Source organism: Xyrauchen texanus, chromosome 3, assembly GCF_025860055.1.
Source record: "Xyrauchen texanus isolate HMW12.3.18 chromosome 3, RBS_HiC_50CHRs, whole genome shotgun sequence".
Classification (NCBI taxonomy): domain Eukaryota; kingdom Metazoa; phylum Chordata; class Actinopteri; order Cypriniformes; family Catostomidae; genus Xyrauchen; species Xyrauchen texanus.
Genome location: NC_068278.1, coordinates 5,515,815 through 5,532,345, shown reverse-complemented (window position 1 = coordinate 5,532,345; position 16,531 = coordinate 5,515,815). Strand labels below are relative to the sequence as shown.

At 35.4% G+C, this 16,531-nt stretch overlaps 2 protein-coding genes across 4 annotated transcripts in view; both read left to right on the top strand.

Moving 5' to 3' along the window:
• clip1a (CAP-GLY domain containing linker protein 1a) overlaps positions 1-7,948 on the top strand; it is a 45,750-nt gene extending 37,802 nt beyond the window's left edge. Inside the window, exons 24-28 of one of the 3 annotated variants that reach the window (XM_052109595.1) lie at positions 59-173; positions 533-662; positions 4,825-4,877; positions 6,297-6,424; positions 6,641-7,948. In XM_052109595.1, coding sequence (XP_051965555.1) covers positions 59-173; positions 533-662; positions 4,825-4,877; positions 6,297-6,424; positions 6,641-6,869 — 655 coding nt within the window. In that variant the 3' untranslated portion in view covers positions 6,870-7,948. The remainder of the gene's footprint in view (positions 1-58; positions 174-532; positions 663-4,824; positions 4,878-6,296; positions 6,425-6,640) is intronic. The other 2 variants (XM_052109585.1, XM_052109594.1) reach the window with 2 other exon arrangements.
• A 1,415-nt stretch (positions 7,949-9,363) lies between these two features.
• Positions 9,364-16,531, top strand: part of kntc1 (kinetochore associated 1) — a 76,569-nt gene continuing 69,401 nt past the window's right edge. The window contains exons 1-14 of the mRNA XM_052109682.1: positions 9,364-9,657; positions 10,426-10,546; positions 10,658-10,773; positions 10,878-10,959; positions 11,056-11,133; positions 11,647-11,681; positions 11,779-11,889; positions 12,452-12,545; positions 14,380-14,432; positions 15,076-15,188; positions 15,312-15,363; positions 15,570-15,674; positions 15,766-15,806; positions 15,958-16,023. Coding sequence (XP_051965642.1) covers positions 9,526-9,657; positions 10,426-10,546; positions 10,658-10,773; positions 10,878-10,959; positions 11,056-11,133; positions 11,647-11,681; positions 11,779-11,889; positions 12,452-12,545; positions 14,380-14,432; positions 15,076-15,188; positions 15,312-15,363; positions 15,570-15,674; positions 15,766-15,806; positions 15,958-16,023 — 1,199 coding nt within the window. The 5' untranslated portion in view covers positions 9,364-9,525. The remainder of the gene's footprint in view (positions 9,658-10,425; positions 10,547-10,657; positions 10,774-10,877; positions 10,960-11,055; positions 11,134-11,646; positions 11,682-11,778; positions 11,890-12,451; positions 12,546-14,379; positions 14,433-15,075; positions 15,189-15,311; positions 15,364-15,569; positions 15,675-15,765; positions 15,807-15,957; positions 16,024-16,531) is intronic.

The window sequence follows — 16,531 nt, the reverse complement described above, 5'->3', positions numbered from 1 at the left end:
ACATCTCCCTAAATATGTTTTTGTTGTTATGGCTGTGATACTATCTCTCTGTGCACAGGGAGAGCACTTCAAGTAAAACAGAAAAGGAGAAAACAGCACTTCAGCAATCTCTCCAAACACAGAGTGCCTTGATCTCACAAAAGGACAAAGAATTAGACTCTCTAAGAAATGAGGTATTTTTATGTGAATACGGCTGTAAACAAGTGCAAAAGTTGATAACATTTATCTCAAAGGTAAAGTGTGATATACATTTATATGTGTATATATATATATATATGTGTGGGGGTGGGCGGATGGATGGATGGGATTGAGGCAATCCGTTTAGAGAGGGACTATCAGTTTGATTGACCAATGGCAGATGTGCGGAATAACCAGGAAACCTGTTTGAAAACGATCATTATTTTTGCAGTTCTCTGGTATTGCTGTAGAAATGACACTCTTCAACTTTAAAATGGACTCTAAAATTGTCTTTCTATTGCTGTTTTGTTATTATTTTTATTCTTGTTACAATAAATGCCTCTGTTGTGAGTAGATGGCACACATTCTGCAGTCCAATGTAAAATCTCATGAGTGTGAGAAAGCTCAGCTGCAGGACCGAGTGAAGCATCTAGAGAAGAGTCTAGCAGATGCACAAATCAGCAGCCAAGGAGACACATCCTCAGGTACTCTGCTCATGGCTTTATGGGTATTTTTTCATTGAACCAGCATATCTCTTTAAAAATTATTCAGAATAAATACAAAGGCCGGAATACACATGATGAATACAGGTAAAGTGGACAATTTTGTCATTGTCACCATTTTAAAATATGTTCTGAATGGCTTACCGTACATTCACACCAGAGGCGGCGAGAGCGTCAAATCGACCGGAAGTCATTCATTTTCAATGACAGCTAGCGTCTCTCGGCGGCGAGAAGCGGCGCGGCGAGTCTTGGGCGGCGTGAGTGTCAGATGGAAGTTCAAGTGCAGTCAACATTATGGTAATGAGCTGTGACGCGGTTCGGCGGCAACCTATTGGAATATAGACGTGCTCCGCTCTAGCGAAGTCGAGAACACAACCGTGTAAACTTTGGTTCCCACCAAGCATTCGTTCCGAAGATAAAATGGAGGAGAAACGAATTATTGCCGTGACGGGTTTCCCTGTAATATATGACCAAGACCACAGTTATTATTACAAATGTATTTAATTTTTATAACAAACAACTATAATTTTAATTACTTTCTGCCATCGATCGATTTCTTATTTTCACATTTTAAAGAGTTCATGAGGATATACGCTACTTGTGATAGGTCGGCAAAAAGTAAATGGTCGACATGTCTGGATGTTTAAATTGCGGCCCCTTTAAATATAGTTCACAAAAAGCATTTTGAACAAACGTTGCCGCCTATTTCAACTACGTCAGAGCGTCCACGAGCGTCCTTGAGCGTCGAAGGCAGGGCAGCCAGAGCGAATTCTGACGCTCTCGCCGCTTCTGATGTGAACGTACAGTAAGCCCCTCAAACGATAACATTTTTAATAGTTAGGGGCTCTATAACACTATACTAATAAACAAATATTCTTCCAAGTGTTACTATTCCAAGTGACACCATATTGCCGAAGTGGTAGGCTTAGTTATTTTAAATACTCAATATTATTGCTAAATATAATTAAATGAATGCATGATTGTTATTAGGTTTATAATTGAGATACATTTTTCAATCAATTTTGAACACTTTTAGGCTTGTATTTATTTGATATAGGTTACAAAAAGATTTGAATCCGATATGCACTACTGTTCAAAGGTTTGGGGTCAATTGACTGAAATGTTTCTCATGATCTTAACCTTTTTATCTAATAAATATTTTTATCTAATTAAATATTTGAAATGAGTTTTGTTGACAAAAATATAATTGTAAAAATATAATTGTGCCAACATATTAATTTATTTAATAACAAAACAAAAAATTTATATATATATAATTTTATATATATATATACACACACACACACACACACACACACACACACACACACACACACACACACAGAGTGCATCCGGAAAGTATTCACAATACACTGTAGCTTAAAAAGATTAAGACATTTGCTCTTTGCTCCCTTTAAAACAACTTAAATGGCTGTCCCAGTTTAACATGAATACATAGTCCAAGGTTGCCAATACACTGCTGGCAAGAATGAAGATTGCCAAAATATATTATACTCACAAACTAACCATTTCACTATTTTATAACCTTAAAGGACTCATAATTGTTTTATCTTCCCTGAGGTCCACTGATAATGGTAGTGAAGTTTTTTGTTTTTTTAGCTTAATGTATTATATGATACATTTCCATCCTGTCTCTGTCCCTCTGTCTGAAACACACTGTTTTGGCCTAAGCGCCTCCTTTAACCTTATGCGACCTGGGGTCCACATGCGTGGACGTTGTATTTTGGTTTTGCTATACGTAATGCATAATTTACATTTATAAAAACCAACTGAATACTGTGCACAAGACTCTAGACTGTCATGTCAGGGTAAAATGTCTGCCGCACTGAGTCACATGACAAAACGGCATGCTGTCAAATTCCATGCAGCACCAACAAAAGTGCCTCTGGTAAGAAATCGTAAATTTTCATTGAAACCTGTTTGGTTGTAAAGAGTAGCCTCTTTGATATACAGCTTTCAATTTCTCGCAAGTTAGCGCACTGATAAACATGGTATGTGGAAATTGCCATGGCATTTCCTAAAAAGTAGAAAAATATGTTGGTTATTTTTATTTGACCAACTTGACTCTAAACACATCTGTGGGTCATTTTGCTTCATTTAATATACATTTTGTTGTATTTTATTTTATCATCACTGTACAATACAATTCTATTAATTAGTAAATGCATTCCTATATATTTACTGTGCATTTTCACTTTGAGAATATATAGGTTCATCCAAAAGCTGAAAAATTTTGCTTTTAGAAACTTTTTATGGAGTTATGATGAACATGCGGTGCATTTTGAACTGTCATTTTGCTGTCCATGCAGACATAATTTGTTAGGAAAACCATTTGCTGTAGAAATTTAGTAAACACACACTGTTATGATTGGCAAACATTGTGCAGCCCTCAAATACAGCCATACTTGCACTCAATAGGAAGAGAATAAACAAACTCCACAACATTATAAAACAAAATTTCACAATTTACACAATGCACATCCAACACATTGCATCTGAATATATTAAACCGTTCACTTACTGTAAGCGCAGCAGTGCCCTTAACTATCAAACAGTCATGACATATTAAACATTCATTAATTAATCTGTTTACTCACGGTTTTGCAATCGAGTCCAGTATTGTTTTTATCTCACCCATCCTTCAATAACAGTTCCTTTGCAAAGCTTGAATCGTATTATGACTGGTTCATAAGCAATCCATGTTGATATGAGCTGAAAAAAACACACATAAGAAGCACACACACATACTGTACTGTATCATAGTGATGTGCACTGGCGAACAAAGCGAACATCACCGGAAACACTTCCATCTAGTGCATGTTTACCTGCACAAACATTAAACAATAGCTCAGATGTGCTGCAAGAGCACGTCCTGAATGCGTTTGTGCTCAAAACAACAAGATGCAGCAGCTAAATGAAACCGGGTCTCCTTTTCACAGTTGTAACTTCACGCCGCATGTTTTAAAAGCAGGGAGAGATACATGTCAAAGGTCTGTTTAGTGGATGTTTGTATGCAAAATATCATTGGGTCCAGATGGGTCCCCTTTGGTGTTCAGGAATAGTTAGTAGGCTACACCAGGCTTGTCTGTCCTGCTCTCTCTTTTTCCGAACTAGCCCCAGTGGGCGATGTGCGATGACAAAGTAGGCGTTGATGATGTAGAGGCAGTCATGAATTAATGGGCCAACTATTGACTTGGGGAAGTCTCTGAAGTAGAGAACAAGCCATTTTTGCAGCTTTGTTTCTATAAATGCTTTTTATTGCAATGAGGATTAAGATTTGAGTTCTGAAATGTATTGTTTGTTTTTATAGTGGAATGACCTCTTATATGTCAAAATATCAAGGAAAATTTGATTCCTCATGACATGGCCCCTTTAACATGATTCGCCTCAGATGGTTTCGTCATTGCGCTTTGTACATTGTACCATAGTGTTTCCCACCACTGCTTTCCACATGAGGTATGACACGCCCCCAGAAATGGTCAGAACTACAAAAACCCATCATCCCATACTAGTTTAGAATGAACTTAATGCTGACTTTTTTAGTCATTTATGAATATACACAATGATAATTAGTGTCGCACTTTGCTTGTATTCACTCTATTATTGGGATGTGTTATGTCAAAGTGCTACTTTTCATAGCAAAAGCAGACTCTCTGAAGTAACATAAAGGAGTAATTCATTAAAACTACACACAATTTTTTTTTAATTTGGATTTGCATTCAATTCTTCCAGACTGCTATTTTGCAGTTGCATTTTGGTCAGATTTAGTATCTAAATACCACATGTACCCATTTTCATAAAAAAACAAAAAGAGCTTTAGTTTTCCATTTAAAGGTGTTTGTTCCAAATCAACTAATTTAAGTGATCATGATGAGAAACCAACTGCCAAAGCCATTCCTAATTATGTTGTCTAATCTTTCTAATAATTTTGGAACACCGCAAAGGTATAGATGATATGCATTAAACTTTAAAATTACTCTTACATTTACAAACCTAACTCAACTTGCATATTATGAGTAGAATCTACCGGTACATGCATTCAAATTATTAATTTAACATTCATTTTGTTTATTTCCTTGATAAGTTTGGTTGATTTAATGTGTGTGTGTGTTCAATCTACCAGATAATTCTGCCCTGAATCAGTGGCGGGAAGCAAAGGAGAACGCTGGGCATCAGGTATGCAGAGCGGTTATATTTCTGTCATAATCTGTTACTATCTCTAAGTTAACGCAAGCCCAAAGATTGAACTGATCTTAAATAGGCCATAAACAACATTGACCTCTTAATATTTATTTTTGTCTGACCGACCAGAAACTGGACCAGAAACAAATTGCAACAATTTACAGTATACCATATATAAAAATGTGTATATATATTTTTTTTTTAAATTATTATTATTTATTTATATATTTATTTTTTTGCTGTTTTATTTGCGGATATACACGGAGTCAAAACATTATGACCACTCGCATGTGAAGCGAATAATGTTGATCAGCTCCTAACAAGGCCACAAGTCAAGGTCTGGTTATATTAGATGCTAAGTGAACAATCAGTTCTCATAGTCAGCGTGTTGTGAATTCAGGAGAAATAGGCAGGAGGGAACACCTGAGTGACTTTGATAAGGGCCAAATTGTTATGGCCAGATTACCGGGTCAGAGTGCTCCTGATTAGCAGTGGTGAGTACCTATTGACAATGGTCCGAGGAGGGACACGCCACAAACCGGTGACAGGGTGTTGGGCGCCAAAGACTCATCGATGCACGAGGGCAACGAAGGCTATCCCATCTAGTCCGAACTGACAAAATGTCTACTGTGGCACAAGTCACAGAAAATGTAAATGATGGTAATGGGAGGAATGCGTCACAACACACAGTGCATCGCACCCTGAAGCGTATGGGACTGCGTAGCCACAGACCATTCAGAGTGCCCATGATGACAGCTATCCACTATAAAAGCGCCAACAATGGGCATGTGAGCATTGGAACTGGACCTTGGAGCAGTGGAAGAAGGTCTCCTGGTCCAATGAGCCCCATTTTCTTTTATATCTTGTGGAAGGCCTTGTAGGTGTGCATTTTTTACCTGGGGAAGTGATGGCACCAGGATGCACTTTGGGAAGACGACAAGCCAGTGGGGAGGGAGTTTGATGCTCTGGGCAATATTCTGCTGGGAAACCCTGGACAGGACACCTTCAGTCTTCGAGTCCATGCCTTGGCAGGTCGGCACTGTTTTGGGGAGGTTCAACAGCATATTAGTTCATAATGTTTAGGCTCATCGGTGTATATATAATTTGTGTTAAATAATTGACAATGAAAAGTTGAAGTGCTCAAATCATATACTGTATCAGTGGTAATTTAGATTTGTAGATATTAAATACGGATTCAATATTTTAGAGAAATCAACCATTTAATCCGCACTTAAATGACCATATTCCATAAACTGTACTTTTTCAATTATTGAACAGATTATAGTAAATTTAAAATGGATAATCAAGGTGTAAGACTACAAGCTAATGTTTAATTGTTTTGCATGATTAGGCATTAAAGTGATCATTATGCCTTATTATTATCGTGTTGATTAACTGCTGTCTTTTGACCAGGTTGAATTCCTGAATACGGTTATTGTGGATCTGCAGCGGAAGAATAACGAGTTGAAGTCTAAACTAGAGAAGATGGCAGAGGCAGCACTCAATGGAAACACTGCTGGTGAAATGGACAGCCAAAACAGGTGATTTTTTAAAAAAAAATTTTTTTAAATGTATTTATTTATTTTTTATTCTCACCATACAGCCCCAAGACTTGATTGAATTATTTTAATTTTCATACTGAAATGAGTGCCAATAGTTGGTTTCATACTAGCGTTATTGGCGAAAATCAGTTAATCAATAATAATAATCAATAAGTTGGTTACCTAGTGTCTAAGACTCTTGCCATGTCTATGCAGTCATGCTGAGGCAGCAATTAAGAAGAAGCCCCCTCCCCGTCTCTTCTGCGACATATGTGACTGCTTTGACCTACATGACACCGAAGACTGTCCCACCCAAGACCAGATGCTAGAATCTCCCCCGCACTCCACCTACCATGGCAGTCCCAATGATGAAAGACCTTACTGTGACATCTGCGAGGTCTTTGGTCATTGGACGGATTCCTGCAATGACGATCAGACTTTCTAGGGTCCTACTTTTCCCCCTTTGTGCAACATTTAAACTTGCAATACTGTAAATGCCTTGAATCAAACAGTGCACAAGAGACAATGTAGAAGTGTGTGTGGTTTGTTTTCACTTGTGTGTTTGTTTACCATCATACTCCATAAAAGCCTAAATCTTCAGTCACTTTAAATCAAGCATCTAGAGTCATCTAGGTCATCAATGTCATTTGTTGCACAGAATGACTGTTTGGAGGAAAAATGTTTTAAATGTCATGGGGTTCCTATGAAAGTACATTGTACTGAACGATCATTCTTCATATGGAGGTATAGATGGATAACCATGAGATGTGGAGATGTGTAGAAGTCTTTGGACTTTAGTTCAAAGCTTGCCTTCTCAATGTCTCAACAGCATTTCTCTTAACCGTTTGGATACTGGAAAATAAATATTACCATAAAAAGAGTATATTGTTTTAGAATTGTGAATGTATCATTTATTCTGAGCAAAAAAATGAGTTAACAGATATGTTTCAATTATTGAATGACTGTTAGAGCAATTTTTATTTTCACATGGAAACATTTTCTGAAACTTGGAGGGTTAAAGTTTTGCACAAAAAAATTTGAAAACAATTTACATCACATTACTGCTTTTGTTACTTTATTAAAAGTTGTGGTGTTTGGGTATGTGCTGTATAAACTTCCAATCTCTTTTGTTCTGTGATCAACTGTTTTTTCCAGGTTACGTTTGCAATACATATATTTGTATAGAAGTCAAGGGAGGGAAAACCTTATGGAGAAAACCATCTTTTAATAAGTGGAAAAAAATATTCTGTGTCGTGTTATTTGTTAATGCTTGTGTGCTGCTCAAAAAAGAAGTGTCTGGCACTGAAGAATATTTTGAACTCCTTAGAAACATCTGTGGGAAATGTAGGGCTGTTTGGACCTTCTGTAAGCCAGACACTGCTGTATGTTTTTGAAAATTAAACTGCTTGAAGAAAAAAAGCAGTGAGTCAATAAATATTAACATGCTGTTTTCAAATAAAATTGTCTACGAGAAGATTCATCTACCAGACACCCTGTCCTTGGCTGTCTTGTTTCATGTTCATTCAGTGGGGATTAAAAGTCTGAGAACACTAGTAAAGATGCTTCTAATTTGTTAAATATATATACACACACACACACATTATCCGCACGAGGGCGACCTACACTACATTAGGCAGGTGGTTTTAATGTTGTGGCTGATTGGTGTGTGTGTAATAAATATATATATATATATATATATATAAAACATTATTATATATGAGTCACATTTTAAAGATATAACTATGTGGTAATAGGGATCTCTAATATTTTTTTTAATTACTAGATTTATGGGAAACATTTTTTTAAATATTTTAGTCATTAAAAACAAAAGATGATTAGTTCACATGTATAAGCATGTGCAGTATAATAATCAAAGATTTTTTTAAAAAAATGCTTAAAATAGTTGTAGGTCAAGTACAATGTTGTCACAATGCTGCAGCTTTTAAGGGAATATGACTGTTGTCACTGCTTGACTTTTCAAGTCTACTTCCCAAATTAAAGTAAATGTCCATTAACCATCTGTTGAGCCCAATATAATGTAATAATGTTCGTTAATACTATGTCATGTATACTATATCTGTATGTCTGCTGCTAATGACTTCAAAACAGTTTATTTAAAACAGACTATTTAGCAGACTGATCACTTCTATGAAAATGATTGGGAGACACTGGAACGCCCAACGGACAATGAATGTAGAAAATGTAGGCAATCATGTTTTAAACATACACAGCTCCCGTCAGGAACGCGCATGCGCATTAGCTGAACCAGCCTGAAAATAGCGTTTTTAGCGTGATGATCTGAGCTAAATAAGCACAATTTATGATACCAACGCTGTCAAATTTTACTACTGATTTTAAATATGTTCTTTTACTGTAATCCTGACAAACCATTTTGAATATTTCGGTCTTTCTCCATTCAAGTAGATAAGAGCTGTACTTTTAACCTGGTTTTTACATAGAAAATATCTGCCCGCGAGCATTCCACGGATGGACGCCGAGTGGACTGACTCGCCTTGAAAACCCCTTAATGTCTTCTTCGTCTTCTTTTTTTCAAGTTAAAAGTCTTATTTGAGGATATAATAATTTGTGAAATCAACCATTTAGAGTTCATTTAAATTTCAAACATAAATACACTATAGTTTTGAAGGTTGCCATATGCGTGGCATAGTCGCTTTTAAATCCTACGCCAAACAGTAAAGAAAAACAAGTAATATATATATATATATATATATATATATATATATATATATATATATATATATATATATATATATATATATATATATATATATATATATATATATATATATATTCTTTTAAATATATAATACATTTGTATTTGTTTTTTGCGTCATTTTGCATCAGGAAATGTGAACTATACAACCGGAAATATCATTTCATCTTGGCGCCAAATTTCAATGTTCGTTGCGTAGTTTGTTTTCACTTGCTGCTGTTTGTATTTTATGCAGTAATAGTTTTATTTTAATAAATTAAGCTGGATTAAACTAATCGTTTTGAATCGAAGTGAAATAGGAGTCGTAAAGTGAATATTGCCTGTTGATCTTTCGATGTGGTAGATGTCGAACTGTCACTTGTGAAGAATGTGGAATAATGTTGAACTTCTGCTGAACGAGGACACGAACACAGTCCGTCTGTACAGCGATGCCGAACAAGAGTCCGGGAACGCCTTATATCAAGTGGACACCCTGGTTAAAATCTCATCCTCCGAAAAGGTAACAAAATTAAACGATAATCTAGAGGTTCCTAGCTCAATTTGGATCTATGTTATTGTGTTATTATTAAAAGTACCGTGGTAATGTGGACATTTATCATAGTGTTCTTTGATGTACAGTACGTTGGAGTACTGTGATTCATGAATAAATGTGCCACTTAGGACAATGATGTCAAAGTACAATAGCATTATCACTCACCATCATACCACCGCAGTAGTATTTACTGATTATTTTATACATTTATTTGTTTGTTTGTTAAGGACCCGTTTAAAAATAAATTTTTGTACACTTGCATTTACCAATAATTGTGAAGTTGTTGGTAAATTGTGCTTTGTTAGTGCATTATTTAATATCAACATTTGTGGTTGAAATAAATAAATATATATATATATATATATATATATATATATGGGGGAATTGGGCATTCCTCCCCAATTTGGAATGCCCAATTCCCAATGCGCTCTAAATCCTAGTGGTGTTATAGTGACACACCTCAATCCTGGTGGCGGGGGACGTCAATCCGCGCAGTTTATCACGTGGCTTGTTTAGCACGTTACTGCGGACACCTAGTGCGTTTGGAGACTTCAGGCTATTCTTCAGGGCATCCACACACAAAGCGCCACACCGAGAGTGAGAACCACACGTTTTAAATATGTATATTTAAAATAGTTTTACTTGTTTAATTATCTGTAAATATCTAAAGGTGTTAAACAAATGAAGTTAATAATGCTTTGTATTTATTTATTGATTGATTGATTTATTCTGCAGGTGTTGTCTAATCCCAAAGTGTATGCTTCCAGTAATCCAAACTGCTGTATTGTTGTGGCCGACAACGCTGTGGTTCTCTTTGATCCTGGTTTTCAAACTGTTCTGATTCACTTGTATTTTGGTAACTCAAGCTCTTTCATTCAATGTTCAAATGATCAACTGACATAAAGCAAAACTCTTATTGAAATCTATTATTGCTATTCTAATATTTCAAAATATTTGTTATATTTAGACACTTTGGTAGATGCAGTCACCATTTGCCCCCAAGGACAGTTTCTGCTGGTCGGAGAGAGAAATGGCAGTCTGCACATCATTTTTGTCCCTCTGAAAAAGACTGTGCTTACCAAAGTAAGTTACAGTACAAGTAAAGGTATTCACACATCAATAATTTTATTGTCTGCTGATTTGATTCCTCTAACAAAGAACCTTTGTGATATTGAATGTTTATCCAGTCACTGCAACAACAAAATCCCTCTGATGGTGATGCAACAACCTTTAAGAGCTTGATATTACATGAGACACCTGGATCCCCAGGTAAATAACAATACCATGGCCACTGCCTACAATATTGTCATGGTCTGTATTTGTTCTTTTATTGCCATTTAAAACCTTGTTTACTTCATGTTTTAGGAATGTATGATCTCTTCTTTATCGTTCACAATGGTTTCCTACACATATCCAATCTCGTTTTGGGAAAGATCCAGAGAGGTTTGAGTCAAATCCAAAAAAATGTATTACTGTGTCAAACGTAACCTGTCAAAAAATTATCCGGTCCTATTTTTGTAAACATTATTTATTTCCACAAAATCAAAAGAAACAAAGAAATATATTTTGCATATAGAAAATCAAGCCTATTTTTAGAGCCATTAAGATTTTTTTTTAATTGTGACATTATTTTCATGACAGTTATACACATTTTACCCAATTTCTCATTACCTGAATGTGAAAAAAAGATGGTAATTATGATATTCTCCTTACTGCAACATAAAAAATTATAAATTATATATTATTTAAATTTAAAGTGCAAAAATCTTAATGGTCCTATATGTAGGATATCATTTATTTTTGCAAAATATTTCCTTTTTTTTTTTTTTGATTTGGGATCAAATATGACCAAGATATTTTCTTGGCAGGTTTCATGAAAGTCACCCGTATTTGAAAAATTAGCTGTATATTATGTCATAAAAAATTCTAAGCATTCGCTCTCTTTATATTTTAAAGCAATTGAAAACACTGATCTGGGGGCCTTAAATGAGGTTGGTGCATCTGATTTCTCTTGTAGATTTTCTTTATTTGCCATAGCTGGTCATAATTCACATGGTTGTCTCAATGGTTTGTTTCTATATCTTTCAGATCCAAGCGAACATTGTCTTGAACTTCTACTCAACCAAAGAGTTTCATGAAGATGGCTGCATCTCGGCAGATCTGGTTTGCTTTGGAAGCACAATCCACCTTCTGATTGGGGTAAGAATTGGTGGGAAAGGAATTAAATATTTAAAGTATTACATTTTTTTATAAGCAGGGTATAAATAAAAGAGTCTTAAAAGAGAGTACGAGGTTGATGCTTAGCCCTAGGAAAGAGATGGAAATGTAGAAGTTTAAAAGGAATATGTGCCTTAGAGTGCTTCCCGTTTTAGGCTCATTCAAGATATTTGAGTTAGTATTCATTAATATTGATTGATGAATGTCTTGACTCTTAATTACCTGAGAAGGCTATGTTAAAGGGATTTAAAATTTTACATAATTACTTGTCATAAGTATCACACTGATACTTTGACACATGAGGACTTTCTGAGAGGCTTTTGAAAGTGTTTTTATATATATATATATATATATATATATATATATACACACACACATTTATTGCTTTATCTGAATATTGAATCTGGTTTTTAAATGCATTTTGACTTGGTCAGAAGTTTTTTTTTACCCATTTTTATTTATTTTTATCTGCATTTCGCCATGAAAATTGCAATAGAAGCTGGCATGGCATTAAAAACCAACATCTCTTGTATCTTTATAATAGGCTGATGGCACAAATGTTCTTTCTCATTGGAGCCTGGGTCATGGTCAAACATCACTGATTCTCACTAATGCCCTTGACTCTGCTTTAATGCCAGGTACTTCATGTATTTTCACTATGTTTAGATACAGTGGCTTTTAAAATTATTTGGAAAATTAAGTCACACTTACAAATGTTTGAATGACATTGCATTAAATAACAAAATGCCAAACTAAGTGACACCAGTGATCCTAGACCTTTTCTCAGAACTAACCTCACTTTTCTGAGCCATTCTTACAATTACTTTTAGCCAACTGGTGTCAAGGTGATTGTGGATGTAGGAATTCAGTTCCTCTAAAGTTCACACAGGTGAACCACAGGTGTGCTTCATCACATTAACTAAGGAAATGTCCCATTAGCATTTGACAATCAGATAGTGTACACATACTTGGAAAGTGTGCTTGTGCCATCTTTCTTTTAAATAAATGTCACTTGGATTGATATTTTGTTAAAGGTGCAGTATGTAACAATTTTCATGTAATTGTAACGTTCGCTTAGCAATTAGAGGAAGACGATGATGTGAAGAACCCAAGTGCAGTTTTTTCATAAACGTGAAATCCAAAAACCTTGAACAAAAACATAAACATGATCTAAACTAGACTTGACTTAATTTGCCTTGATTTGACCTGACATCCAAACAACGTTAACATTAACTATACCTGACTCTGAACAATGGCAAACATCAGGGCTAAATACACAGACATGGGTAACAAGTAAACAAGACAACCAATCACAAGACTGAACTAATAATATGACAATGAAATCTGAACCAATGAAATGAACTCAAAACACATTGAACAAGAGAGGATCACATGAGGGAACAGATCACATGACATGGCAAAGAAACAGGATTAACAAAACACGTAAATGTGACCATAATATTCGCCTTTTGTTTTTGCCAATGTGTGAACGGCTTGTAACGCAACTTAAAAAATTTGCCCTTCCCAGACTTCCTAGGTTGCCTATTAAAGCCTTTAGACTAATTTTCATGCGAAGGAGTGGGTCGCTTTTGCTGGGAAAATCCAAAGGATGTGACGTTTATGCGCGCTACTGAGAGCCTTGCCTTCAGACAGTAATAGCTTCTCTTCCGCTATTCAAAAGTGACAACAAACTGCAACACTAGGTAACGTCAACTTGGAGATGGAATCCAGCAAACATCCGGCTCCCAGCGCAAAGACTCCTACACAAACTCTGAGTAAGCAAAGAAAAAAAACATTTATCTACTGAATCCCGTCTGGCTAAGCGGGAACATGTTCGTGGTCGAGTGAAAACTAGAGTGAACATCGGCTGGGCATTTGATTCCTGGAGGGACCTTCGTCTGGTTTTGGGGATCAAAACCACAAAGCATGTGAAATATAGTGCCATAAGTATTGATTTGTGTAATTTTATCTTGATATTGATCTTGTCTGCTTACACTGATGAATTGCAAGCTACCTTGCTTCGTAACTTTCAAATAATTTCAATGATCTTCTCTTAATACTAAAAGTCGGGTATACAGGATCAATTTAAGCAAATACGCTGGTTTCTTGATCGTAGTACAACATATGACATACAAAACATACTAGTTTTAGTTTAGTCTCAAAGTTTGTAGTAAAACAATCCTAAATTATTAATTAATTAATTGGCTGATGCTTGCTCGCTGGCGTCCCTATGGAGTGTGTGCATGAGTGCAAGCATGAGCAACAGGTAGCTGGTTGCAGTTCACTTAACGCCCACAGGTTTCACTAATAACAAGGATTTCTGAATCTTACAACCTGCACCTTTAACTAGTGCAATGGCATTCATAAATGTTTAGGTGTGACATAGTGTCCAAACCCTTATTAGGGCCACTGCAGTGTTTTTCCAAGCTGTGATAAAGGATTTTTATTGATGAAGATGTTCTGTCTTTAAAGGGGTGAAGAAAATTCAAGTTGTGGATAATTTGATTTTTGCCCTTAACGAAGAGGTGAGAGCTTTGCTTATGGAAAGCATTCATTTACTGTACCTTTTTGTATTATTGATGAGCCAAAGCATTATGAGCACTAAAGAAGATAAGCAGGTGTTGGGAGAGTGATATTCTGGGCAATGTTCTGTAGTCCTTGCAGAATCTGAAAAAAGTTTAGCATTTTTATTTGTATCATAATATCATAAAAACTATATATATATTAGTTATTTTTTAAGTTCTTCCCCAAAAATCCTGCATAACAGGCTGACATTTACGTATATTCCACAAGACAAACAAATGCTGTGTTGTCACTAGATTTTGCAATCATTGACTACGCACACGTTTTTATGCCTTGCAAATGTAGATTTTCTGTAATTACATGTATATTGACCATGTGTAAAAATAGGGAGCTGAAAACTTTTATTAAAATATTTTGTGAATGGGCCTTTGCTAATGTTGGCAATACAAGTAAAATTTGAAGTATATCCTCAACCAGCAGAAAGAAAAAAATAAATCCTGATTGTTGAGGCCTATGAATTTACAATAAATTATTTCAATAATGTAGTTTCATTTAAATGTCTATATTTAATAGATTATTATTATCTTTGTAAAAAATGTGTAGATTGTCCTAAAATCTCAGAACTTGTTCTCTGTACTTCTCAAGGGCATGCTCAGCTTGTTGGACTTGCACTCGTTAATCATGCTTTGCTGCTGGCCGGATCAATACATTGTTGATTTTTTGCTGATATCAGATAGAAACTCCTCGTCTATTACACCGCAAGTATCTCTGATTTTTAAATGATTTGAAAATGGATTGGTTTTAAATGTCTCACAGAAACGGGTTGTGCATTTTAAATTTTCAATCCACATATTGACAAACTTGTCTTTTATTGTAACCAGGCAAGATGACAACAGCATGAAAATCATGACCTTGGCTGTTGAAGAAAATAAGGTGTGTATTTCATGTATTTATTATTGTTTGTATAACGTTGCATGTGAGGCCAGCTTGATTAAGTTATTGGATGGTTTGGTGTCACCTAAATACTATTATACCCTAAACTACAGATGAGGTTTTGTTGAAATGTAGAGAATAGTGTGTGATAATCTTGGAAGCATCAGCTTGTTTGTGTTGTTATAAACATTAGTATCTGTCTTTAGGCTCACGCTAAGAAGCTTGTGGTACAGTCATTGCCGTCTATGGAGGTTTTCTACTCCCTAGAAGTTTCTACTGAATCTTGGTTGATTCAAAAGGGTATCAGTATGGTAATAATAACATTTATTCACTATTACATTGTTCCAATTATTCAGTTGGCATAACTTAATGAGCTAATTAATACATTCAACTCTTGTACAGGACACAATCTATTTGCTGGAGGGGATTTTGGTGGACACAAGGTAACCGACTGGATTTATATAGCGCGTAAATATTATAAATGCATTCAATCTTGTGTTTATACATTTAGTGTTCATAGGTTACAGAGATTCATCACATTTTCAGCTAGCTGAAGGAAAAAGATTGTCTGAATGCTATTTGTTTTTCTGAAAGCAGTTGTAAAGATCCAGTGTCAACTGTTGTGATAAGATGCTTCACAGAGGCGCTCCCAGAGAACAGGTGTGCTCATAAGACTAAGTAGTTTAATTAAATTGTGCCATTAGCATCAACAAACGGAATTGAAAAATGCTATGCTTTCTATGCATCATTTTCGTGTTACTTGCATACTCTACCAATCAAAGGTTTTGACACATCTGATTGAATGTTTCTCAAAGCCAACAAGTGTATAACATACATGGAACTTCCTTCAGTACTATTTAAAAAGCATTCTAGTGTGCTCCTAATTTAGTTTTGGTTTAGAGAATGCCTAGAGTATGCAGAGCTGTAATGAGGGCAAAGGGTGGCTACTTTGAAGAAGCTCAAATATACATGTATAAAAAAAAAATATTTGTTTGTGGAATATTGTTATGTTACTGAATATGTCTTTTCATAGCTTTGATTACTTGATGATTAATCTATAACTTAGAAGTCATAACAAAGAATGAGTATGTGTGTCCAATTTTTACTAGTTTACATTTTGTTTAACTTTGAATCATTTATTAAGTAAAAACACTACAGATCAGTTATT